This window comes from Polypterus senegalus, chromosome 1 (genome assembly GCF_016835505.1).
Source record: "Polypterus senegalus isolate Bchr_013 chromosome 1, ASM1683550v1, whole genome shotgun sequence".
In the NCBI taxonomy this organism is placed as follows: Eukaryota; Metazoa; Chordata; class Cladistia; order Polypteriformes; family Polypteridae; genus Polypterus; species Polypterus senegalus.
In genome coordinates this window covers 77,911,724-77,937,934 of record NC_053154.1, presented here as the reverse complement: position 1 = coordinate 77,937,934, position 26,211 = coordinate 77,911,724, and the positions used below count along the sequence as shown (strand labels likewise).

The 26,211-nt window shown below is 39.0% G+C and overlaps 1 protein-coding gene across 2 annotated transcripts in view; it reads right to left on the bottom strand.

Annotated features, from left to right (window-relative positions):
* mtmr11 (myotubularin related protein 11) overlaps positions 1-26,211 on the bottom strand; it is a 117,563-nt gene that overhangs the window by 10,986 nt on the left and 80,366 nt on the right. For both annotated transcript variants that reach the window (XM_039751295.1, XM_039751304.1), the window contains exons 8-16: positions 24,937-25,024; positions 19,189-19,277; positions 17,060-17,184; positions 16,466-16,544; positions 11,494-11,564; positions 9,261-9,433; positions 7,357-7,527; positions 7,032-7,238; positions 3,106-3,432 (exon numbers count right to left, since the gene is read on the bottom strand). In XM_039751295.1, the coding sequence (XP_039607229.1) occupies positions 3,106-3,432; positions 7,032-7,238; positions 7,357-7,527; positions 9,261-9,433; positions 11,494-11,564; positions 16,466-16,544; positions 17,060-17,184; positions 19,189-19,277; positions 24,937-25,024 (1,330 nt within the window). The remainder of the gene's footprint in view (positions 1-3,105; positions 3,433-7,031; positions 7,239-7,356; positions 7,528-9,260; positions 9,434-11,493; positions 11,565-16,465; positions 16,545-17,059; positions 17,185-19,188; positions 19,278-24,936; positions 25,025-26,211) is intronic.

The window sequence follows — 26,211 nt, the reverse complement described above, 5'->3', positions numbered from 1 at the left end:
GCAGTGTAAACCTGACACAGAATAAAAGAGAGAGATAGACGCCAGGCAAGGGGTGAAGTTCTTTGATAACTGTCTTGAGAAGCAGAGAGCCAAAAGAGGACACATTCTGTGATGCTGAGTCTCAGATGAGTGACATGAGAGGGCTGCCACCAGGGGCCATTAGTCCAGATTTTGAACAGGACAACAGTACTTGGGCCAGTCAGTATATTGGGGCATACTTGATGAGTTCCAGCCACTTCTTCAAAATAAACAGGTGACAGTTGAGACTCAATTAAGGAAGACTGGAGCTCTGATGCTTGTGAAAAGGAAAGACAGATCAGTTCTTTCAAGAAAATATTTGGGCTCTGGTGCCTTTATAGTACTGATAGGTTATCCCTGATTCCAGAAAACCGATTCTCAATATCTGACTTACTTCAAAAAGTTAATTGAGTTATCATTTGAGATGAACAGCACACCAGCTATCTGGAATTTGAGGAAGGGTGATCAGACGCTTGATGCAAAAAGAAAAGAGTAAGCAAAGAAGGCAAAGCGATCTAGATAACCTGTGTGACCAGTAGGGGGTGCTGCAGCACCAGAAACATCAGACTCCCAGGTTCAAATAAATAATTTATTAACAATAATACCTTGCCAAGACTTTTTTCCACACACACAAACACACAATTCCTCTTTGTTTCTCTTTTTCCCCAGCTCCACACCTCCAGGCGAGCTTTGTCCTCCTTCCACCCGACTCCAACACATCTGAATGAAGTCGAATGGCTCCTTATGTCTTAGACCCGGGAGTACTTCTGGTGCCAGGTCGTAGCCCAATGAAGTACTTCTTAGTCAATGGGAAGTCACAAAAAACAAAGAGCATAGCTCCTAGTAGCACTCGCTGGTAGCACCCAATAGGGCCTCTCTATGGCACTACAACTTCTGCGGATGTCCACTGGTGTACCTGACTCTAGGGTTGCTGTCATCTAACAGTCCGGGGTAGAATGTAGTTTGAAAAATTCAGCTCCCCCTGTCCTTCCTTTAAGCTAGTCTCCCAGGCTGGTAATGCTCCTCTATTTAATCCTATCAGAGGGCCAGCATACTGACTTCCTATGCCTAGATCCTTGTGTAGGCAGTGAACCTCCTGCCTCTTTTCATGCCTATTTACCACCAGGGCCTCTCGGCTAGGCACAGGAAGGGAGTCTAGTCTAGCTGGGATACGAATCCTTACCTGGCACCCATTACCCCTGATAATTAAAACAGTGAACCCCCGTCTTTTTATTTGGGAATAAGCAAGACTTTAAGGTGTTTTGTTCATAATATGTTCAAGATGTGCAAAATATGCATATCTTTTGAAAATAGGCAGGTCACAAGATACAGTGGTCTCAATTTATGCAGTTATGAAAAAGCACATAAAACTCCAAAGTGTTTCTTTTCAAAATACATCTCAATTAATATTAGAACATAAGAAAGTTGACAAAATAAAAGAGACCATTAAGTTTGTCAAACCTGTTTGCTTAGCTAATAGCTAAGCTGTTCTAGTATCTCATCCAGATATGTTTTAAAGGTTGTCAAGGCCTTTGCTTCAACTACATGACTCAGCAGTTTGTTCCAGATTATCAGAACTCTTTGAGTAAAGAAGTGTTTTCCAGCAGTAGTTGTCAATGCATATTCCCTTAATTTGATTTTTCAATGACTTTAGGAATTCTGAAGGCCATGGTCATCATTCATCCTAATCTGGTAGAAACTAAAAAAGTTTAATTCTCTGAGTGTTTCACAGTAGGACATGTCTTTAAGTCCTGGGATGCACTTGGTTGCTCTCTTCTGCAGAGATTCCAAGTGTAGCTGTGTCTTTATTGCGTGATGACCAGAACTGCACATAATATTCCACATGTGGTCTCATCTTTTGGTAAAGAGCGGTTATAAGTCTCTGACAGTATGCAGTAGTTTTAGTAAAAACACTACACTCAGTCTCAGAGTGGGTTTTGTAGCTGTGAACAGGTGCATTGCTGAGTGGCACTGGGGTGTAGATGGGGAAATTGGCTCATCGCACAGGTCAGTCCAGGTGGTTTCTTCATTCATGCTCTTATGATTGTAACAAAGATACTTATGCCCACATTTGTATAAAAAACCTCCACGGGATAAACAAGAGAAGGAGAAAGGAAGACCAGAGATTAAACTGAAAGGACAGAAAAAGGAAAGAAGAGGCAGGATTGTGGCAGAACGGGTGCTGTAGTGAGAAGGAAAGAGTTTGAGGAGTGGCCTCAGGTGGAGCGAGCAGACAGCACTCATGGGGCAGGGTGACTTTTGCTGAGCACTCATGGGGCAGGATCACTACTGCCGAATGCCCAAGGAGCAGAAGCAACCAACCAATCTAACTAATTCTCAATTAATTTCATGGGACAGCGGCAGGAGAATTGAGCAGGGCTCGCAGGGTTTCATGCTGAAGGATAGTGGGGGGAACTTGAGCCAGATTGAAGGACGACTGCCCCTTACTGAGCAGATCTTACAGACTGAGCAGAGGAGAATTTGGTTTGACTGGATGCACTTAGGCTTGCATTGGGTTTTATGAGCAAGTCCTGACCATATTTTAACCTAGGATTTTTAACCTGTTTTGAAATTATTTATTTATTGACTTTTAACCTCCACTAACACTGTTTTTATTATGGATTATTTATTGACTAATTTATTAAAGAAGCATTGCACATTGTTTTGGAATATGATAATTGTTAATAAAAGCACTTCACACTTTTACACCTGTTCTTGCTGTGTACTTTATGTATCCTCATTACATGTTAGTGAGGAATTGCAATGGCTAACAACATAACATTCTAATAGATCATCAATATGTAGTTAAAAGATTCTCAAATTCAAATTCAATTTTTTTTAATTCTAAAAAAATGCAAAACATCATAAAATGAAATGAAAAGATAAGGCATAAAACAGGCATAGATGTTCCTAAGTTAATCTATAATATAAGAAATAGTTATTACCATAATGCCATTCATTTTTTCTACTACATCTTTGAGAATATATATATAAATCTTAATTTTCTGTCACACTAAGATTTAATCAAAGCAGAATTGTAACAATTTAAAATTTTAATTTTGACGACTGGCCAAACAATCATTTTACCTGAATCTCCTGTGAACCTCGCAGATAGCAACTTCTCCATAAGCATATATATGGTCCACAGAGAAGAGGCACAAGGGGCTGAAAAGATTCACACTGGTATGGGACTGGGGAATTCTGTTCCAGTCCCTGGATGTTCTTTGAATTCTCAGACTTCTTGTAGCTTTTAAGAACCCAGTCCAATCCTGGAAGACTCTCAATTGAGGAGGTCTTACGGTGACCCCATCGGTAAGATGTTGTACTTCTCCAAGGTAGGATTTGTGAAGGTGTGGTCAGAGATCCTTTAGCAAACATCATAACGGGACCAAGGCTTGATGAGCTGGCATCAGACTAAAGAAAAAAAAAAAAATTACTTAATCACATAATATGGGAAATGTTATGCTGTCCCATTAGAAAATCATCACTATTTTCATGGCAGTAGCCTTACATTCTCTAGGTACATTTTTAAAATATGGTCTTCACTTATTCATTTGATTAAGGACATACTAGTAAATGGAAAACCTCCAAAACAAGTGGAAAAGGTATTAACGTCTGTTGCATGAAGGAGAAACATCTTCAAATAATTTAAAGTACAGTAAGAGATCAACTAGCAGATGGCTAGCAGGCACAAGAGTAATGCAGTTATATATATTATTTATGGGACATCTTGTAGCAGTGAGGAGGAATATGTAAAAAATGGTCATTAAGTGATGAAAAGAAGAACAACAATTAGATATACAAAATGTTTTTCCTGTGGCAGAACTGAATAAAGCCTAATGGATTCCCAGCGTACTAACTTCACTTGGTTGCAAAATTTATTGCACTCCCAGTGAACGTTTGTTGTATACACACCTCCAATTGCCAGAATTTATTAGGTTGAGAGAAATGACTGTTAAGGGAACAAGGGCTACCAAAGTTATTTTTTAGCGTGTACTTTAAGTGCCCATTTTCAGAGTAAAGAAATAAACGAGCAAACACAATAAAATATTCCTTTCTTTGTAATGTTATAGTGTGTAGCATAACCAGATCTCCCCAACATGAAAACATTCACTTTCACAGTCTCTTCTCACAAAGTACACATTTCACTAAAGGAGAACATCTCAGCAGACTTCTACAGTTAGTTCACCTGATAATGATATCAAATATTGAAGGAGGGCCTAAACAAATGCTTTACTATACAATTCTTTATTATACTATACTACTGCTATGAAGCTTAAGCATACAGTGGATTTAGAAAGTATTATGACCCCTTCACTTTTTACTAACTTTTTGTGTTGCAGATTTCAATTTAAATAATAAATTTACCATTTTTGCCAATCAATCTACACTAAATATCCAATCATGACAAGGGCACCATATTTCCTAGTAGTAATGTTAAGCAAATAAAATATTCTTTTAATGATAAACACAAAGGCAATCAACCATATATGCTTAAAGGTTGACCTGAGCAAAAAGTATTATACAAATTATAATAATGCAAGTGTTATCTCTATACTATAAATATACTCTTGGTTCTGTCTGAAATAAACAGGGTTATCTACAAAAAAGAAAGATAGGAGTCAGCCACTAAATAGGACAAGTGCACATGCAGTAAATCTGCAGATTACAAATAGCGTCTGATAGTAAAATAAAAAAAGGTTAATACACACCCAAAGTACATGGTGAAAAATTAGTAACATACACATAAACTGCTTACAAAGAGAGAAGCCAAGCACAGCCAAACAATAACCACAGCATGCTGAAGAAACAATAAATACTACAGTATATGCTATTAACATGCTAGTAACATGAGAAATAAGTGACACTTAGACAAAAAAATTATGCCACTTATATGAATATATTCATCCATAATCCAACCCACTATATCCGAACTTCAGGGTCACGGGGGTCTGCTGGAGCCAATCCCAGCTAACACAGGATACAAGGCAGGAAACAATCCTCGGGAAGAGCACCAGCCCACCTCAGGGCGCGCGCACGCACACACACACACACATATACACCTCCACACCAAGCACACACTAGGGACAATGTAGAATCGCCAATGCACCTAACCTGCATGTTTTTGGACTGTGGGAAGAAACCGGAGTACCCGGAGGAAACCCACGCAGACACGGGGAGAACATGCAAACTCGACGCAGGGAGGACCCAGGAAGCGAACCCGGGTCTCCTAAGAGAGGCAGCAGCGCTACCCACCGTGCCACCGTACCGCCCCTTTATGAATATATGTTGGTGTTAATAATATTTGATCTATGTACTATATATATTAAAAATATAACTAAAGAAATGGTCCTGGGTCAACTGTATTTCTATTTAAGAAACCTTGATGAGCTGGTTTTTGTTCCAATATAACCAAAGAATAAATCATTTTGGTTCTATTAGATTTTTCATTTGCTTTTTGATCCCTGAAAATATGCAGAAATCTACATGCCCTTCCATTGACACTTTTAAAAATTAATGGAGCATTCTTGTGGGTGGCGCCTCGCAGTTAGGAGACCTGGATTCGATTCCTGGGTCCTCCCTGCATGGAGTTTGCATGTTCTCCCCGTGTCTGTGTGGGTTTCCTCCGGGTACTCCGGTTTCCTCCCACAGTCCAAAGACATGCAGGTTAGGTGGATTGGCGATTCTAAATTGGTCCTAGTGTGTGCTTGGTGTGTGGGTGTGTTTGTGTGTGTCCTGCGGTGGGTTGGCACCCTGCCCGGGATTGGTTCCTGCCTTGTGCCCTGTGTTGGCTGGGATTGGCTCCATGAGACCCCGTGACCCTGTCTTCGGATTCAGCAGGTTGGAAAATGGATGGATGGATGGAGCATTCTTGTCTTCCTTGTCTAGTTATCTGGGAATCCCGAATAATGACACTGGGTATCTGAAGTAGCAACATTATACTAGAACATTAGAACAATCAGGATGAAGTTCACCAGTCCCATTCACTTAATTTATCCAAAATAACATCAAGTCTAGCTTTTAAGGTTTCTAAAATCCTACTGCCTATATGAAAAATGTAAAAAACATTAAATATATAGCAATAAATTGTAAGGTTAGTGATTACAGGGTTGGATCCTGGAGTGAATAAATATTTCTTGTGCCATCATAATAAATACTAGGTACTTACTATTTAACACTTGTTAACAACTTACTATGCCAATCACTATGCACTGCCCATTTTGCACTATTTGTTGGTGTGGAATTCTGTCTGTGCTGTGGTGTTCTGTGGTGGTAACATCACTTCAAGAGAGGCTCATCAAATCAACAAGCTAATTAAAAGGACAAGCTCAATTACAGGTCACACTCTGAACCTACTGGATGTAGTGAAGGAGAGATTTAAAACAAAACTGAGCACCATTATGAACAATGCTGTACATCCTCTCTATTACACACTAACACTGAGGACTTTCAGTCAACAAATTATTCAGAAATGTGTCAAGAAACGCTACTGGGTTTTCTGGGCTCTGATATACCACTATTAAATATTCAACTCACTAAACAATTCTAAATTTCCTCAGGACTGCTGAATAAGTATGGAGACATTAAAGTAATGTTTTCTATCTCTCCATCCATCCACACACTCTTTTAAAGCCAATGTCTCCACTTTATGGTCTTAGATAGCCAAAGGCTGCCTCAGCAGCACTGGGCTCAAGACATGGACCAATCCTACATTAGATGCTAGTCCATTTTCAAGGACCAGTCATTTGCACATCCACACTCAGTCATACTGCAACAATACAGAATCACTTTTTAATACAAGAAAAATGGAAATATTTAAAAAAAAAAAAAAAGTACTTTAGATGCATGAAGAACATGTAAGGCACACATGGACAGTGACTAACTATGGGATGAAACCCTGGTTGCACAAGGTATTATCGCTAACTACTGTGCCACTGAAAATGATTATTTTAATAACTTAACTGTTCTGTTACTGGCCATCTCTCATCTACCCAGAATAAAATCAAACTTGCCTTATGAAAGCTGGGCAAATCTGAGCACCTGTTTATCCACTGATTAGAAGTGTATCCAGGATGGCAGAACTGTGCCCGTCGCTTTGGGCTACACTGGAGGGCCCAGTCCCACACTGAAGGCAGAGGGCAGCCAGCAGAGCTCAGAACAATCTGTCTATTCACCACATCATACCAGCCATTGACAGGAGTGTAGCTTTGTGACGTATGCTGGAATAGGAACAATGTAAAGCACCAAGTTAAAAAAAGCTGCAGGGCATCTGGAATGGTTTAGTATATTATCACAGTAAGACACAGAAGAAGACATTCTTTTCAGACAGCCCCTCACCTGGATTCTGCGTGCTCTCTCACGCTGACAGTTGGCTAGGAAGGTGTTGAAGATGGGAATGTAGGTGCTGTCATGCACAGCTAGCAAGTAGTCTTCAGTGATTTCAAAGAATGAAGGGAATTGTTTGAGAAGTTGCCACACGCAGTCAAGGAAAAGTAAGAACACAGGAGACTAGAACGAAAGAGAAGAGATCATGATACTTACATTTTTGGAAATGGCAACATAAAACAAAAGTGTTAGTTCAAAAACATCTTGTACACTTATACCACTAATTGTCCTGTCAGGTAGGGGTTGCCCAGGGGCACAACAGACACTGTGGACAATAAAGTGAAGAAGTAATAATGGGATATAGCAGAATAAAAATCCTATGCCATATAATAAAGGGCACCCAGTGAGGGCACTTATGACCTGGGGCATGATTGTGGTGATAGACCCAGAGGTAAACCAAGGGGTGGAGTTTAAAGATTGCTTTCTGCTAGTGGTATAATTTGTTTAAATCTGGGAGGTGAGCTGGCACATGGGATCATCTAGCTAAGAGATAGTGTGGCCAAGCTATAAGAAGAGGAGAGAAACAGAGATTGTAGTGTGTGTGTTTGGGCTGTTGAGTTTTAATGGTAGGAAAGTGGATCATGCCACCTGACAGGGCCGTCTTATCACATGGGCACGCTGGGCAGTTGTCTGGGGGACCCACATGCATAGGGGCCCCATGCTAATCTATGTATGTTGTGACTTGCTTAGTGGTTCTGTGGGTAGGGGCCCCAGTGCAATGCTTTGCCTGGGAGCCTATAATGCTGTTAAGACAGGCCTGCCACCTGACAAGTAGGGATAAAGCCCCTTTTAGCCACTTTTTTCCTTTTGAATGATACTTTGTCCCTTTGATTATCTCTTTCTTGTGTATTTTGATTAAACAAACCACAATTTTGGATATAACTATAGAAAACTATAGAAACCTTTCCTAGACTTGTAGTATTGTGCATTATATAAACTGATCTGCAGCAATATCCAGATATGCTGTGATAATCAGAGAACACTACATGTGTATTGTTAGACCCCATTGGCCACAATAACCCACTCCCCATGCTGTCATACCCAGCCTGAATTGCTGAAGTCAGACATGATAGATTCATGGACTTTAGACCTTGGAGGTTTCTCCAGTATTTGGGTTTCCCCATTATTGTGAATCAGTAAGACACATCAACAGCTGAACTGTTGATAATAACATATTACTAATATTACTACTACTACCTCACCTTCAAAGCTACTTAAATCTTAGTTACTGTACACCCATTGTGCCTCTTAATTGCATACACACACCGATTCATTAGTTGCCTGCTTACTTTAAACAACTTTATATGCATATGTGACACAATCAGTGATAGAGTAGTCAATTAGTGAAAATGGAAACGGATTGTATACACACATTTGTTAAACACCCTTCTTATCCAGGTGTCAAAATAAATATTTTAATAATCTGTAAAACATGGAAAATTGGAAAGACAGAAATAGTATATATATATTATAGTATTAAAAGGGACACACTCTGGACCCTCTTGTGATAGCAGTAAAGGAGAAATGAAAACAAAACTCAGTTCCATTATATACAATGCTGCACATCCTCTCTCTTACACATAACACTGTGGAATTTCAGCCAATTAATTGTTTTGTTTCAGGAAACATTGCTGAGACTCCTTTATACTTACATCAATATTCTTGCATAATGCCTCACTGTGAATGGGACTGCCAAGTTAAAGGTTTTCTTTATTTTTAAATTCCTTCCTTTTTAGTCATGGTGTATGTTCAGACCACTGTCTGTCTGTCTGTCTGTCTGTCTGTCTATCTAAAGGTCTGTCTAATGTGTTCTATCTATAGAAATCATGTATAACACAGGTGTTAACAAGTCTTACCTCCTCCTTCTCATTGTCCCCGCTATAGTTAAATCTGTTTAAAAAACGATGGCCAGCCACTGCCCATTCTTTTTGGACCAGACTCTGAAAGCCTGACAATGTCCGGGAATGTGGGTCACACATGAGCTGGACTAGACTAGACACAGCACAGCTGAGGTCCCGGTCATCAGATTCTACACAAGGAGAAAGTAAATTGTTTTGTTAAAAAAGATCAATAAATATTCAATTAAAAAACTAATTATTAAATTGAATGTTAAAAGCAGTGAGTTTTTGGACACATATTTACCACATTATTTACAAAAGGGGCAAGGTAGTATATTTTTAGTTTACCTCTAAGGCCGAGTTTAAACTTCACACGACGCAACGTGTGCACCTGTGGATGCTACTGCTATGCAAGTGGTGTACTGTTTATACTTGTGTGCGTATTTTGCGTAAATCTGGAAGATTCCACCAGGTGGCAGTGCAAGATATCATCACTGTGAGAACAGGTTCGGCTTTGCTGTGTTGTGAATTTCCTGAAACACCCATTAAATTCCAAGGACACCTTGCCACAATATCTATGAAAAGGATGAATGTTTAATGATTACATCCACCAATCCACGGATGCACACATTCCAGCATGCATCAGGTGCGAGGAATCAGCTTATCACAAGATGAATACAAGTACACACATACACCAGCATCATTTCATCACCAAATCCCCAAACCTGTATATTTTTGGAAGGAAATCGGAGCACACTGCGGAAACCCACCAGGAAAACATGCAAACTCCGTGCAGGGAACACCAAGGACATGAGTCCCTGTGAGACAGAAGCACTACGGCTCAGCCACCGTGCCGCCCCCACATGTGTAATTATTAACAGCATTCATTATTTAAATGAAGTTAACGATTTATTTGTAAAATGTAACAGAAGATGGTATGTGAGGCCTTTAAAAAGTATTACGATAGGGAATTTGTGACATTTGAATATAAAAGCACCACAAATGCATTTGTATGTCTGCATTTTGTTTCACCACATCGAACTGTTTATCAAATATCGAAGCACGCACATCGATCTGCAAAGCGACTTTCTGTCACATGTAGATAGTAAAAAGAGTGTCTGAAGTCACGTTGTGACTTTATTACACTGCGTCCCCAGGCTTTTTGCTGGTACTGCAACTTCGCACACGTCGTATTCATTTCTGAGGATATGCTCAGAAGAAGCGTCAAATGAATGCTGAAAACGCGTGACAGCCATGATGCGTAAACATTCTGAGCATGAAGTATAAACCGGCCCTAAGCAGGTATTCCTTTTGACACAGATGGTATACAACTACACCCAAGTTTCTTGCTGATAAAAGCCATAGATTTTAGGTGTCAATATATGTGCCTCAAGAAGCTGAAAAATCTACAGTACATTGGATGCTAGCAATCCTTAAATTGGTATATTCAATTTACTGTTTCTTTCCTTGTATGATATCAAAGTCTAACCAGGTATGGTATTATTTTGCTGTTCTGCTATAAGGAAAATATCTTTATAAATAAATACAAGCACGTAAAAGATATGAGCTTCATATCACCGTTTAATACTGAAGTGAATAATACCGTGTGTAGGGTAGACATGTAGGAAATCCCATCTTCTGTCCTAGCAGAATAAACAATTTCATAAGATTTTATGACTGGTACAGGTGCCCAACCCATTTACTATTACATGTTTTTATTTCTGGGTGGAGGAGCAAAAAACTGTAACACTACATGTAAAGGAGAGTTCCTGTATTTTTCAAGGTACACTGAATTAGGTCACTCGGAGGAGCACAGTAAATAAGATTAGCAACCACAGTTATCAATACATCCAGAAACCCAAGATTGATTAAATGTATAAACTAGTCCCTGTTACAGATCCTGGAGCATGGAATTGGATGGAACTGAATGATCTCTCTTAGGCTGGGTCACAATTTGCGCCTGAACTTTGGAGGTGTATAAATGAATGAGGCAGAAAGAAATGGAGATAGTACTTTGATTTTTTCCACTAGGATAAAGGAAATCAGTCCACTTGTCTTTTAGATACAGAAGGACATTCACAATTTTATAGTTAAGGGCCACACTGCCATTTATGGCCCTCATTTCTTCCTTTTCTACCATTTTCTATTTTTTCTTCTGCTTTGCTGAATGAAGTGCTTTAATCTTCATGGCATTCATCATGGGGCACATTTGGAATAGCTACTGTAATAAAGAGAAAAGAATATTTCTTACCCTGCAGGATTACTGTTAGATGTCCATCTGATAAAAGGCAACAGACTTCAATTGATTTTTTAAGACATGACCTGAAAATGATAAGAAAACTTTGAATAGGAGAAACGTATTAAATGGCAAATCTATCAGATTTAACAAAGTAAAAACTTATTCAGCTTTCCACTCTCTAAAAGGTCAAATATTTAAACAGATTTGAAATCCTTTTATAATATAGTCATATAGGATGATACTTATTTCAGTAATCGTACATCTGTCTTTAAATACACTGGGCCATTTGGCTGGAGACTATTTTGGATGTTAACCATTAGATTTTCAAATACACCCAAATCCACACATGTATGTACTATATAACCTGTATGGCCTGTAGGGGGTGTCTCAGACCCCTAAACCCCAGATACAACTAGACAAACACAAGTCCTGGGTTCATGTGAACTCTTTTTATTGAAGAGAATACTTTCTTACAGGCTTCTTTTTAACAGTTCCACAAAAACAAGTATAGTTATATCTCCTCTTCCTTTTCTACTACTACTACGAAGTGAGCATTACCCTACCCCACCCTCAACTCAATCTCACTTGGATGAGGTGAAGTGCTCCTTATAACCTGGACCCAAGAATACTTCTGACACATCAACACTCCAACCAGGAAACACTTCTGGGTCAGGTGGAACTTCCCCCTGACAGGGGATCCTGACTCTCAGCAGCTCCTCTTAGTGGCATTGAAGGACTCCAACAGGGATGTTAAAAAGTGCAACAACTCCCATGCAGCCCTGAGGTTGCCCAAACGAGAGCTGTAACAGAGGGACACCGCCACCCAGTGTACTGAGTGAATTCATGGCCCTGGGAGACAGTTACCGTACATCCTATAGCAGCCTCCTTGTCAGGAATGGAACCACTAACCGATCAATGTAGAATGTCCATCCTTCCACATCTCCCTTTACACTGCATATATATTTATATATAGAGTGAATTAAGAAAGTATTTAGACTAATTTCTTTTCTGAATACTTTATTGCATTGTAGAATTTGTTTTAATGAATACAGTTACTTAGTTCAGGACACACTACAACTGTTTACAGATATTTTTTGCACTTGGAGTATAAGTACGGTAAGTGTATAACACAGGGTAACAAAATGAGATGTGCATTGGGGTTTTAAGTGCAATATCTTAACCATTATTTCAAACTGTCTGTCTAAATTTATACTGATAAATGTATTTTGTCATTATCTAAGGTTGGTTTATGAAAGCTACCTCAAAATTCTTGATTAATTGGCTTTTGAACTGTATGTGATTTGGTGTACATAATATATATAAGATGGACCTAATAAGTGTTTAAGACAGCAACTTCACGTCTATGGGATTCTAGATTCCATTTTTAGTTTAGATAATATCTGTGTGGAGTGTCACCTTTTCCCTTTTTGTATAAGATTTCTCTCAGTAATTAATTCAGTTTTCTTTTTGTCCCAAACTTATTTAACTTACTGTGACTATAAAAGGACTAAATTGGCTATGTGTAATAAGTAAGTGACTGAGCGTATGTGTGACAGTGTCTTGAAATTAATTAGTGTTCATTTCAAAAAAAGGATCCTTCCTCATGCCCAAAGTTGTTATGTAAGGTTATCCCTGCCCATGACAGACTTCTTTAACTTAAGCAGGTTAAGAATAAAGAAAAATGAATAGACTGATGGTTCAGGGGAATTGAATCTGCAGCTACAAGAGCAATGCTTGTTCTGTATGCACCTGACCTGCTCTGTTGAGTTCAATAGTGTAATGAAGTTGTACAATTAAATTAGTAGAGATACTTGAATTGAATTGAAGAAAATCAGTATATACTGTGGTATTAAATAAAATAAATAGATAATAATGAAATTATTATAAATAACAACAAAGACTCTACAGCACAGTATAATGGTTGGGGTGTCAGCCAAACTGAAAGAAACCACACATCCAATACTAAGCAATTTATGCTGCACTACATAAAGAACCTGGATTTAAGTTCTGAAGTAAAAAAATAGGTAATATTTATCCCCTTAATGGTTATCGCATTATAAAAATGTGTTTTATGCAAAGTTGTAGAAAGCTCAATTTAAGATTAAATGTTAATATGCACTCAGAAGAATTTGCATGTAGCATGAACATAAAAGGAGCTTCTATACATACTGCAGATGCTTATTGCTTATTACTAGATACTCTAGTCAGGTGTGCACATTATAAACAACATTTAAACATTTTTAAAGTTAAAACATCTACTGTATGTTAACCTGATAATTGACATTTACTGTGTTCTACTAAAGTGTTAAGTGGGGAGTTCAAAATGAAAGCTGAACCCTATATTTATAATTAATTGACTGAAACAGTATATGGAAACAAAAGACAAAAAGTCTTGTCCTCCATTAAAGAATGTAGAGAGTGATCATAGTGGAAAGTTCTCCATCTTATATAAAAAGGTTTCCATATATTATGCAGGTGTACAAAACAATATTTAGAATATATAAAATAAATATTTACTTTAAATTGAAAAGTAATTGCATTTTTTGTTAACAGTCAGTTTCACCACTATTGTTTCCTTGCTGAATGACAAGAAAAGAAAAATGGCCAACTATTTTCAGACCACAGTTACCCAGCAGAGAGACCCAAATCCTATCAAATGTTAAAGATGCCTTGAAGTGTAATCTACTTGTTCCTTTAGGCAAATCTGACCACAACTTGATTCATCTTATTCTCTATTACAAGCCTGTTATTAGACGGCAACCTGTTATCACTAGGACAGTGAGAAGTGGAGCCTAGAAATGGCTCTGAATGACTGCTTCCAAATGACAGACTGGGAAATAATGTGCAAGTCAAATGGGGACAATTTTGAGTGTCTCATCACTGCATCATAGACTATATTAACTTCTGTGTCAACACATTGGTACCCACAAAGACAGCATGTTACCTTCCAAACAACAAGCCTTGGCTTACTACTGAGCTAAAAGGTCTCCTGAATGAGAAAAAGAGAGCATTCAAATCTGATGACAAAGAGGCTCTGAAGGACATACAACGTGTGCTAAAGCTAAGTAAAGGACAGTAAGCTCACAAATCTAAAACGGAAAACAAATTCACTCTGATTAACATGAACGATGTCTGGAATGGACTGGGTATAATTACTGGACTCAAGGGCATAGGTGCTAGAAGGGGATGTAGATAAACTAATGAGCAGAACCAGTTTCTTTAATAGATCTTCCCTCCCACTGCCACTTCTTCCAATGACCAGTCTCCCCACACCATCCCTACTACATCAAAAACTCCTACCATGTCAACTGAAATGGCCCATGACAAGTACACCTCTAATCATCAGTGTGAACTGCCCATAACTGAAGAATATGTAAGGAGACAAATGAGGAAGCTACACACAGGAAATGCTGAGGGAATAGATGGAGTCACTCCTCAAATTCTTAAGGCCTGTGCTGACTAACTTTGCGGTGTCCTCTGCCACCTGTTCAGTCTGTCCCTAAGGCTTTAGAAAGTGCCACTGATGTGGAAAACATCCTGCATTGTTCCTGTTCCAAAGAAAGCAGCCACCTCTACACCAAATGACTACAGACCAGTGTCACTTACATCTCACATTAGGAAGACCTTTAGGACACTGGTCCTGGACTATACGAGTCATCTTGTGATAGACCACCTGGACCCACTGCTGTTTGCCTATTGGACAAAGATAGGAGTGGAAGATGCGATTATCTATGTGCTCCACAAGACTTATTCTCACCTGGACAAAGCTGGCAAAACTTTGAGGATTACATGTTTTGATTTCTCCATTACCTTCAATACCATCCAGCCCTCCATTTTAAGGAGTAAACTTAGACATATGCAGGTGGATGAACCTGTGGTCTCCTGGATAATGGGCTATCTGCTGGGCAGACTGTAGTCTATGAGACTCAAGGACTGTGTTTCTGATACGAATGTAAGCAACACTGGAGCACCACAAGGTACACTCATGTCACCCTTTCTCTTCACTCTGTGCACCTCCAACTACAAAGATAACACCAGGTCACATCATTTGCAGAAACTCTCAGATGATTCTGCACTTATGGGGTGTATTGATAAAGGGGATGAGACAAAGCATAGGAGTCATGTGGAAAATCAGCCAAACCAAGGAACTGGTTATTGGCTTTTACCACACCAAAGACCCTCTATGTCCGGTCACCATTCAAGGAGAGGATGTAGTGGTGGTTCACTTCTACAAGTACTTGGGGTCACCATTAATGACAGGTTGGACTGATCTTGGAACACAGAGGAAATATATAAGGAAGGGCAGAGCAGACTCCTTTTCCTTAGGAGACTGTGCTCCTTTAATGTGGAAAATCACATCCATCACATCTTCTATAAGTCTATGATGGCCAGTGCAGTTTTCTACACTGTGTTGTGCTGGGATGGCAACATTACTTGATTAGAGGACCACCAAATCGACAAACTAATTAAAAGAGCAAGTTCAGTTACAGAACACTCTCTGGACCCCCTCGATGTAGTAGTAAAGGGCAGATTTAAAACTGTGTGCCATTATGAACAATGCTGTGCATCCTCTCTCTGATGCACTCAAACTGAGGACTATCAGCTAATGGATTATTCAACAGAAGTGTTTCAAGAAATACTACTGGGACTCCTTTACGCCGCTATCTATCTATCTATCTATCTATCTATCTATCTATCTATCTATCTATCTATCTATCTATCTATCTATCTATCTATCTCATTATGCTGGAGTCATCCATTGATAAAGGGAGGTTAATAACTGCACACACATATGTACATATAAACAATTACTTAGACTAGACCAGTATGGAGTCACCAATTACCATGTCTATGGTAGAAAACTGAAGCGTGAAAAGGAAACTCCTATAACATGTGATGAAAGTGCAGACATATTTAAAGTGTATAAACTAATCTACAGGCAAACTATATCATAATAATCCAGCACATTGACTGAAGATATTACCTTACATGGTCCAACCACTTGGTCATCTCGAGAGCTGAAAGCCACTTCTCGTCTGATGGTGATACTGATGCTGGAATATCTGCATTAAACCACACAAAGCAACATTCAGAAATATTTTTTTTCTGTGTTCATTAAGTAATGGCAATAGAAATCACAGTAAAAAAAGAGCACATAAGAATCAGGACAAAGAAAGAGGTTGAGTGCAGAACTATGAACCTATGTACATGCATTTTGAATCTAAGGAGTCAAATGATTACACCAGAGGAATTACAGAATGAAGACACAAGTCATGGAAATCACTGAAATCTAAAATATAATTTAATTTCCTACACTGTAATAGTAGTGAATTGGTTTCCTTTGTGTTTCCTTCCAACATCTGCATCACTTTCATTATCTATATTTCAGTGATAGTATTGCTTGAAAATGATTTGCATATTTGATTCTATTGAGCTTCAAATGCTGTAACTCTGACAATACTAAGGGGGCAAAGGATTTTAGGCTCTTTACTCCATTACATCTAGCCAGCTACTAATCAAGAATGTTTTCTGTTGCACACCTACATTTTACTATTTTTTAAAAGATTATTTTTATTACCTCCAAGACAAAGGGTTCGCAGCCGGGAATGAGCTGCCTGGATATCCACTGGTGTTGGCAATTCATCTCCAAGATCAACAATAACACACTGAGGATGACATCCAAACAGCAAGGCTTCTAAGTGCCTGCAAGAGTAAAGAAATCCATTGCAATCAGGTTTTAATTGTAACTAGAATTCCCTGATGTTACCAGTTTAAAGTAATTCTGTAACTTTAGTGTTGTTATTGTTACCAGGGATCCCACTTTTCCTTAAAAAATGTTTTCAGAACTGTTTTTGTCTCATTCATTTCATATATTGGAATTTATCCAAGTAGCAGTGGATGCATTGCAAGAATTAAATACCAGCATTCTGCAGGCTTCATCAGATATTTTGGGAACTTCGAAGCACTCAAAGAAAACCCAAGCAAATTCCAAACAAAAACTTCCTCAGACTACAAGTGCTTAAAATTTATCCATACAAAGAGGAATGCATTATAAATAAATATCACGGAGGTCAAGCTGCTAGATGTCTCCATTCTTAACAAAATGTTTTATGGTGATGGAAAGAACTTTTAAAAGATGATCTTTCTGTCATAAGTTACATATGTGTGCTTACAACTAGGTCAGACCTTATTCCAACTTTTTGTCCTCCACTAGTTCAAAGCAAAAGACAGCTATTAACCAAATACATATGCGCTTAACTTTGAGAGAAGTTCAGTGTATTGCCCACATGTTGCATTACATTAGATATGCCTGTTCTAGAAATTGGCTTAGTTTGAGACTGAGCAGCTGTGTTTTAAAATAGTCAAATAATTAATGTTACAATTAGCTGCCTCCTCATCATTCTTTTTTAAACCAAAGTTAGCGGTGGTAGATTCACCTCTTCCTATACCATTAGCACATCTGCTCTTTTAAATCTGCTCATATATTCGCATTTAGTATAAATTCAATCTAATCTGGCACACTGTGAAGATAAAAGTAAATGTACATTTTAATACAGATTTTCTAAAAAAATAAAAGTATAGTTTATACTATACTATATAATAATACACTGCATAATATAATTTTTTATTTCAATACCAAAAAGTTTAAAGTAAAAAATATTCTAAATCTGTAGCTTTCTATGAGATACAGTTCACTGACGAAATCAATATAGCTTAAATGGTTCACTTGCAGCTTTATGTGGCTTAGTGACATACCGGGGAACATTATTATATTATTTTACCAATGTTTTAAGAAGTACTTTTAACTCCTATAAAAATGGATAACGTGTTAAAGATTCAATAAAAACCAACTAAAATCACGTACATTGCATAAAACTTTTCAGAAAATAATTGGGAATAGTGTATTATTTGCAATACAGAATACTTGCACAATGATTCATGTATAGCTTATGCTGCTTTGATTACAATTGGCATTTAGCTGTTCAGCAATTCAAACTAAAAAACTAAAGAGAGACTGATGGCAAAACAAAGAATTCTTGTTGTCCACTTGCTGGTAACTGGAGAGTGGCAATGATGTCTGATCTCCTTCACATACAATGATATTATAGTTTGGCTAATTTAAATAGAACAGATGAAATGTGCTGAAGGAGGGAAAACTGTATACTTAGAAGAATAAAAATGAAATTCTGCAATGGAGACCACAGGCGTTATTTCAGGCAATCAATGGCACAAGTACAGAGCTACAGAACAATTGTTTACATGATTTTCTTTATAACTGGAGTACAGGCAGGCTAAAGAAAACATGATGAGCAACAGTGACTAATCCAAACTTGTCTTGTTTGTTATAAAAATATAACATTTGTGCTAAAAGAACTTTTGGATATGTTTCTATTTTTAAAATGATGCCAAGTTCAAAAGTGTATCCTCTTGAGTGTAAGCCTGGGACAGTCACAAAGCATAAGCAATACAGGTATGCTGCTGCTGGAGTATGTGAATTTCTATCTATCTATCTATCTATCTATCTATCTATCTATCTATCTATCTATCTATCTATCTATCTATCTATCTCTATCAGTCTGTCTGTCTGTCTAGATCTGAATCAAATATGGAAAGAAAATATACAGTATAAAAAAGCATCATAGTAGTATTATTTAGCTTGAAAATACATTGTCAAAAGTTAGGGTTAGGGTCAAAAATCTCACACACCGGATGTCATCCTTTTCATGATACATATTGTTCTGGAAAGTAGCCATTCGAAGTAGATCTGATCCCCCAGGGTGATGCCAGCACCATCGCTGTAAAAACATGGATAAAATGTGTCACAGCGTTTTACAATATCATTCAAATCACATGCACAGTTATTTGCATTCAGAACAACAGCTGGTGATTTATTTCTGCTTTAATAATGTAATTAAGGAAATATGTTATAAGTTTGGATTTATTCCAGACATTAAACACAGCCACTAAAAAGGTGTTGTCACACATGTGCGAGTAGGAGGCAGCTGAAGGGTCTGAGTAAGTGTAATAAAACATCCGACTAGGGGGCGGCAGAGTGCACTGACTGTCTTTCTCAGTTCCCTACAGACCTTTCCCGGGAAATCCTGCAAGGTTCCGGCGCCTCAGAAGGCGTCACTTCTGAAGCCGGCCCCTTTGCTGACTTCACTTCCGAAGCCGGCCCCTTTGATGACGTCATTTCTGAAGCTGGCCTCTTTGCTGACATCACTTCTGGTTCCGGCCATTCTTAAAATCGTTCACAGCTCTCCACCAGTGTCCTTTGTCATCTAAATGTGCTGATAAAATCAGGCTGCAAGCAGCCGGCTATTCCATCCCCCCACCGACTTAGAATGTGCATGCTCATGCCTTGATTGATTTTCTGGGAGTGAAGTGGAGTTTTAGAGTGGAAATAATAGATTGTTGTTTGGAACACACGCATTTCATGTCTGTTCCGTTTCTACAGTAATCTGTGTAAACACATTGTTAAAACAGAAACTTTTTTATATTCTAGTAGTAGATGACAAAATGTAGGCATAAACTATATAATGTATGAAGCCTGAAGTCCAAATATAAAAGAAACACTTTCACAAAAGGTACAAATCTAACACAACAATTGCGCTTTTATTCAAAAATATAACTGCAGAAACAAAAAGCCGCCTTAACATATGACATTGACTGCCTCCGTGGCATAACAGAAACAGCTGCTGTCTGGGAATCAAAAGGTCTCAAGTTCGATCCTGCACCACTCTATATGGAGAAGTAAATAGTCTTACTATTTTAGAATAAAAACATACATTTGATTTCAGTCTGTAACAACCGGTGTAATTTATGATACTTGTAAAGGTTAGCTTTGTTTTTTTTTTTTTAGTCAGTTTTATTATCTCAGCCGCGTTCACGAGCCCAAATACACCCCACCCCCGCATCTGACACTGCTGTTTTCACATAGACGCGCTGTAACAGAGGTAAACTCAGCTCCCTTCTACATCGGAGCAAGAATGCACATACCATTGCTTGCATACTAAAGTGTCAGCAGGCACTTTTTGTGGCATTACACACATTTTGAGCATGCCCTCTGCACACTACTTGTGACTTTAGGCTTGAGGAAGTAAGTAAATAAATAAAGGTAAATCGTGTCATAAAATGATTTCTTCAAAACGTCACATATATTTGTCTCTTTCTTTTTTTTAAATGTGCGTTGATCACCGGCAGCATGTTGTAGCACACAGCATCTGGCCACCTGCATATTCTTGCACGCACTGAATAAGAGACAAATATACAGTCTGACTGAGAGAATCAGACTGAAAAAAAGCAAACATTTAGAAATGCCATACTTTTACAGCTGATCGGACGCTGTTCGTTTTCAAATAATATTGCATTTGTGCGATGATGTTTTCACATATATTGTCTCTTTCTTTCAGGTGTGTAATAGAAACCACAGCATAGAGAGAAATGCAATATTATTTGAAAAGAACAGAGGTGGTGATTGAAAAACCCAGAAGGACCTCTCTGATTGCGCACGACATAGTGACTGAACCAGGGGTTGTAGTCCAGGAGCACCCCATAAGACTTCCTGAGGCAAAGAAAGCAGAAGTGGAGCTGGAAATCAAGCGAATGATGGAACTAGGAATGATTGAGGAAAGTTATAGTCCCTGGTCCAGCCCAATTGTCTTGGTTAGTAAGCCTGACGGCAGTTGGAGGTTTTGCAATGACTTCCGTTGGCTTAACCAGGTCTCCCTTTTTGATGCTTATCCCATGCCTCGTGTGGATGACCTCCTCAAAAGGCTTGGACAAGCATAATTTTTGACCACGCTTGACATGACAAAAGGGTACTTGGCAGATTCCTTTAACGGACCCCGTGAAGGTCAAGACCGCGTTTAGCACTCCTATCGGACACTGGCAGTATTGTGTTCTTCCATTTGGGTTACACAGGGCTCCTGTGACTTTCCAGCGTTTGATGGACAAAGTGCTCCAACCCCATAATGCGTATAGTGCTGCCTATCTGGATGACGTTGTCATCTATTCCAGTACATGGAAGGAACACGTACAGCAGGTCACTGCGGTACTGCGGACACTAGGAGAAGCCGGGGTTCATATTAATCCCAAGAAATGGTTCTTTGGATTGAAATAGGCTAAATGTTTGGGCTGCCTTGTGGGTTGGGGTATCATGAAACCACAGTGTTCAAAAATAGATGCCATTGTAAAATGGTCCCATCCGTGAATCAAGAGGCAAGTCCAAGCCTTTCTCTGGTTGCCCGGGTACTACCGCTGGTTTGTACCTCGGTTTTCAGAGAGAGCGGTGCCCTTGACTGATCTTACAAAGAAGAGGGCTCCTAATCATGTGGTATGGGCTGACAAGGTGGATGCTGCATTTAGTTACTTAAAACAGGCTCTTACTTCAGCACCAATATTAAAAGCTCCTAATTTTTTCTCCCTTTTATTCTTCATACGGGCGCTTCGGACACAGGCCTGGGTGCCGTGCTGAGCCAAAGTGTCAATGGTGTTAAACACCCCGTCATGTACCTGAGCCAGAAAACTGTTGGATTGGGAGACCAGGGGCCTCATGCATAACGCCATGCCTAGAATTTGCACTATAACATGACATAAGCACAAAAGCCGAAATGTGCTTGCACACAGAAAAATCCAGATGCAGGAATCTGTGCGTTTGCCAACTTCTGCGTTCTTCCGCTACATAAATCCCAGTCAGCATGAAAAGTAAAGCGCATGCTGTCCCGCCCCAACTCCTCCCAGAATTACACCTCTTTGAATATGCAAATCAATATAAATAGCCCTTAAGCTCAGCCTTCTGTGAAAAGACAATGGGAAAAGCATGGTGGAAAATATAAGAATTTCAGCGAATACCAAGTGGAGGCAAAGGAAAATCATACTATTTGTTGATTTAAACAGTGGTATAATCAACAAAAGAAAGTTGATCGAGTGACATAGCGTGTCAGAGAAACTTGAAAGCTCAAGTTCACAAAGTCGTAGAGTGCCAAAATAAAAAAGAAGTTGTCGGATATCAAAGTCGCCATGAAAAGGGTCGTAGCCCACCGTCTGAGCTCATTAGGGTACAGACAAAAAAAATTGGCACACAGTGGGAAAAAAGCACGAAATGTCAACTTTAATCTTGAAATTTCCACTTTAATCACGTAGTTTATTTTGTCATTAAAGTAGAACATCATAAACTTCATCTTAAAATCATTTCATTTACTAGTTTCTCAAATCCCAGTAGCAAGTTAAATGCATTGTTTTGTATTTGATCTTCAATGTGCTCTATGTGTGTGAATCACTACGTGCTTCTGTTCTTTCTCTTTCTCTAAAAGGACACAGAATCCCTTACATTCGTGATATTACAGCTCTCTGAATAATTAAAATACTGAGATGTATACATGATATCATTTTCATGATGATTGGAATGAAAGCATGTTATTAAACATGAGAACACGATGGCGCAATGATTGTTCATGTCTCACACAAGATGCTGCTGTGCCATGCGCGACCTTCGATGAAATAATTTATTGTAGTAGTAATGTCTCTTTCAAACATTCTAACCTCCAATTCCTGTCCTTACCTTTCTTTCCCAATACCCAATCGCCACACAATCAGCTCTGTAATAGACATTAAGCCATCTGTAAGCTTACAACAACGATTCCTCAAAACTTTTAAGGAATATTGAAATATCTTCATAGTACGTGTTTAATTATTCTATTCGTCTATCCTTCCAGTGTCGCGCCAGCCTCAGTAAATATACAGCGCAAGGCAGGGACAATACGTGAACTTGCTAGCGCTGCAGCACCATGTCCTCATATGTTTAATTATTAACAATACAGATTATTTAAATGAAGTTAAAGTTTTATCTATATAATATAATCAACATATTTTGCTACATTTCATCTTAAAAATGATACGTCATCATATGTTAAGATGCGCTTTATAAAGTGGCGCAGGTTGTGCAATATTATAACTGTAGTGCAAGTTTACAGTGAGGTGATTGTACTTATAAGTACAAACAGATCTACAAGAAGCAATTGATTAAGTGCGTTTATAGTTCTTGGGATGAAACTGTTTCTGAACCGCGAGGTCTGTACAGGAAAGGCTTTGAAACGTTTTGCCGTGGCTGAGGCAGCATATGCTTGATGCTGTATACCGATAATTCTCTTTCTGATCAGCTGCTGCTGTGATTCCCCACTCAGATACAGTGATATAAATACTCTGAGTGGTGCAGTGAGAGTAATATGGAAAAAGATGATCCACTGTGGCAACCCTTAACGGGAGCAGCTGAAAGAAGAAAAAGAAGAAGAGGAAGAAGGTGCAGTGAGAGTAACAACGCTAAAGCAGTTATGGTATTTGGAATACTATGGCTATTCCCTGGGCCATTATATTGTTACAGGTTAATTACAATCAGATGCATTACACTAATAAACAATATGCGGTTAGTTTAAGTGTTTTTATAAAGCTGCGTCAGGAATGAGGTTCTAAGAAGTAACCACACAGGAACAGTAGCACTGCTTTGACGCTGGGTGCTGCCAGTCTGCAAAACCGAGCGGAGAACTTGCGTACGACAGGGTATGAGGTATCGTGGAAAAGTGCGTGGCTTTACACCAAGGTTTTATACATCGCGATTTGAATGTGGAAACGTTCTTACGCAACATTTCTGTGCGTACGCGCCGTTTATACATGAGGCCCCAGGTATGCAGCGGTGGAAAGGGAAGCCCTTGCGATCAAATGGGCGATTACGCAGTAGAGGTACTACCTTTCGGGCTGGGAGTTAACTCTGGTGACGGATCTTGCTCCTTTACAGTGGATGGCCCTTCACAAGGAGTCAAATCCATGGGTCACTAGGTGATTTCTTGACCTTCAACCTTACAAGTTTTTGTCAATTCATCGTAAGGGATCTCTACATGCCAATGCTGATACTCTCTCTTGTGCCCATGACCTCTCTGTGCAGGACGCCTGACCTGATGGGTCTGGGCTGAGGGGGGCCTTGTCACATACATGCGAGTAGGAGGCAGCTAAAGGGTCTGAGTAACTGTAATAAAACATTCTACCAGGGGGCAGCGGAGTGCACTGATTGTCTTTCTCAGTTCCCTACAGACCTTTCCTGGGAAATCCTGCAAGGTTCCGGCGCCTCAGAAGATGTCACTCCCGAAGCCAGCCCCTTTGCTGACGTCACTTCCAAAGCCGGCCTCTTTGATGACGTTACTTCTGGTTCCGCCCATTCTGATGACATCAGTTCCTCTCCAGACCTTTAAAGCCTCCATCTTGGGCTACTATAGCCAGTTCTGTTATGGACTCTGTTCTATGCACATTGTGTTTCAAAAACATAAACCTTTGCAGCTGGGAAAAACAATATATGGGTGGCTGCCCCAAACCTTTATGATGTCTTTTGCATATTCTTATCACAGTGTATAAAAAATAAAATTATTCAATGTACAAGTTCAGACAACAAAAAATAACACTTACTGGGATGCGTCCATCGGAAAAATGTGCAAATGTTTTTTTCAGGTCATTATCCAGAATCTGTTTTGGCACAACATTGAACTTCTGAAGACTATAAAAAGCAATACAGTTAGTTTAACACAGTGGCAGAAGTTTGTAACAGCTAATCTAACCAGTTGAAAACCTGTGTAAAATCTTACAACTATTGCTAATCCTCTTGAGAAAACTTTTTTTTTCTTATGAAACCGTGTTTCTTAAATGTGGTTAATAACATAGCTTACATACTACACTACTCGGATAGCCAGTGTGATCTTCTACATCATAATGTGCTGGGCTGGTAATATCATTTCAAAGGAGGCCTACCAAATCAAAAATCTAATTAAGAAGGCTGGCTTAGTTATAGGACACAGTCTCAACCCACTGGAGATGGCAGCAGTGGAGGAAATTAACACAAAACTTACGGCCATTATGAACAATGCTACACATCCTCTCTATGACGCATGCCAAAAAACACTACTGGGCACCTTGTAATGTCTAAAACAAAATATAAATACAAAATTCAAATGATACATTTTCTCATAATATACAGAAAAATGTATAATCATTGATTTGACAATCTAATGGAGTTATCAATCATTATATAAAATCATACCTGTAGGAGCAAGACTAATAAGTATGGTGTCTGATAATACATAACCATACATTTATTTACACACTACATGCAAAAAAAAAGTTATTAAAACTATCAGATCTCTTGAACAATCTCTAGATGATAATGTCTGCTGAAAAAACAGGTATCACTAGCTAAGCAGAGGCAAGGTACTCTCCGATACGTGGCGAGAGATACAGTGAATTGAATGGAGGCTGGCTTGTGAGTAAGGATGGCCTCACTACTCCTGAGGCCCCGCCTCCACCTCCCCTCAACCCGCAGCCTGTCTCTCAGATTTGCATGAATAAATCAGTCCCTCAACCGAACTATAATACTTAGTGCAATGAGAGGAGTCTCAAAATCAACCAGAACGTTCAAGTAAATTATAGAAATAAACCTAATCTAAATCAGTTAAGTAGTAAGCAGGCAGATATACAGACAGATAGACAGACGTTGGATTTTATGCAGATATATATATCTATGTACATGGTAGGCTAATGCCTCTTCTCCATTTCTTACAGGAGCAGTAAGACATAATCCTCTTCCGGCTCCAGACCACAACCCTTGATGACCTTGCTTCCACTTCTCCTCCAGATGACCTGCCTCTTCCTTACCCTCAGTTATAAAAGTCTATCACCTTTCATCTGCAG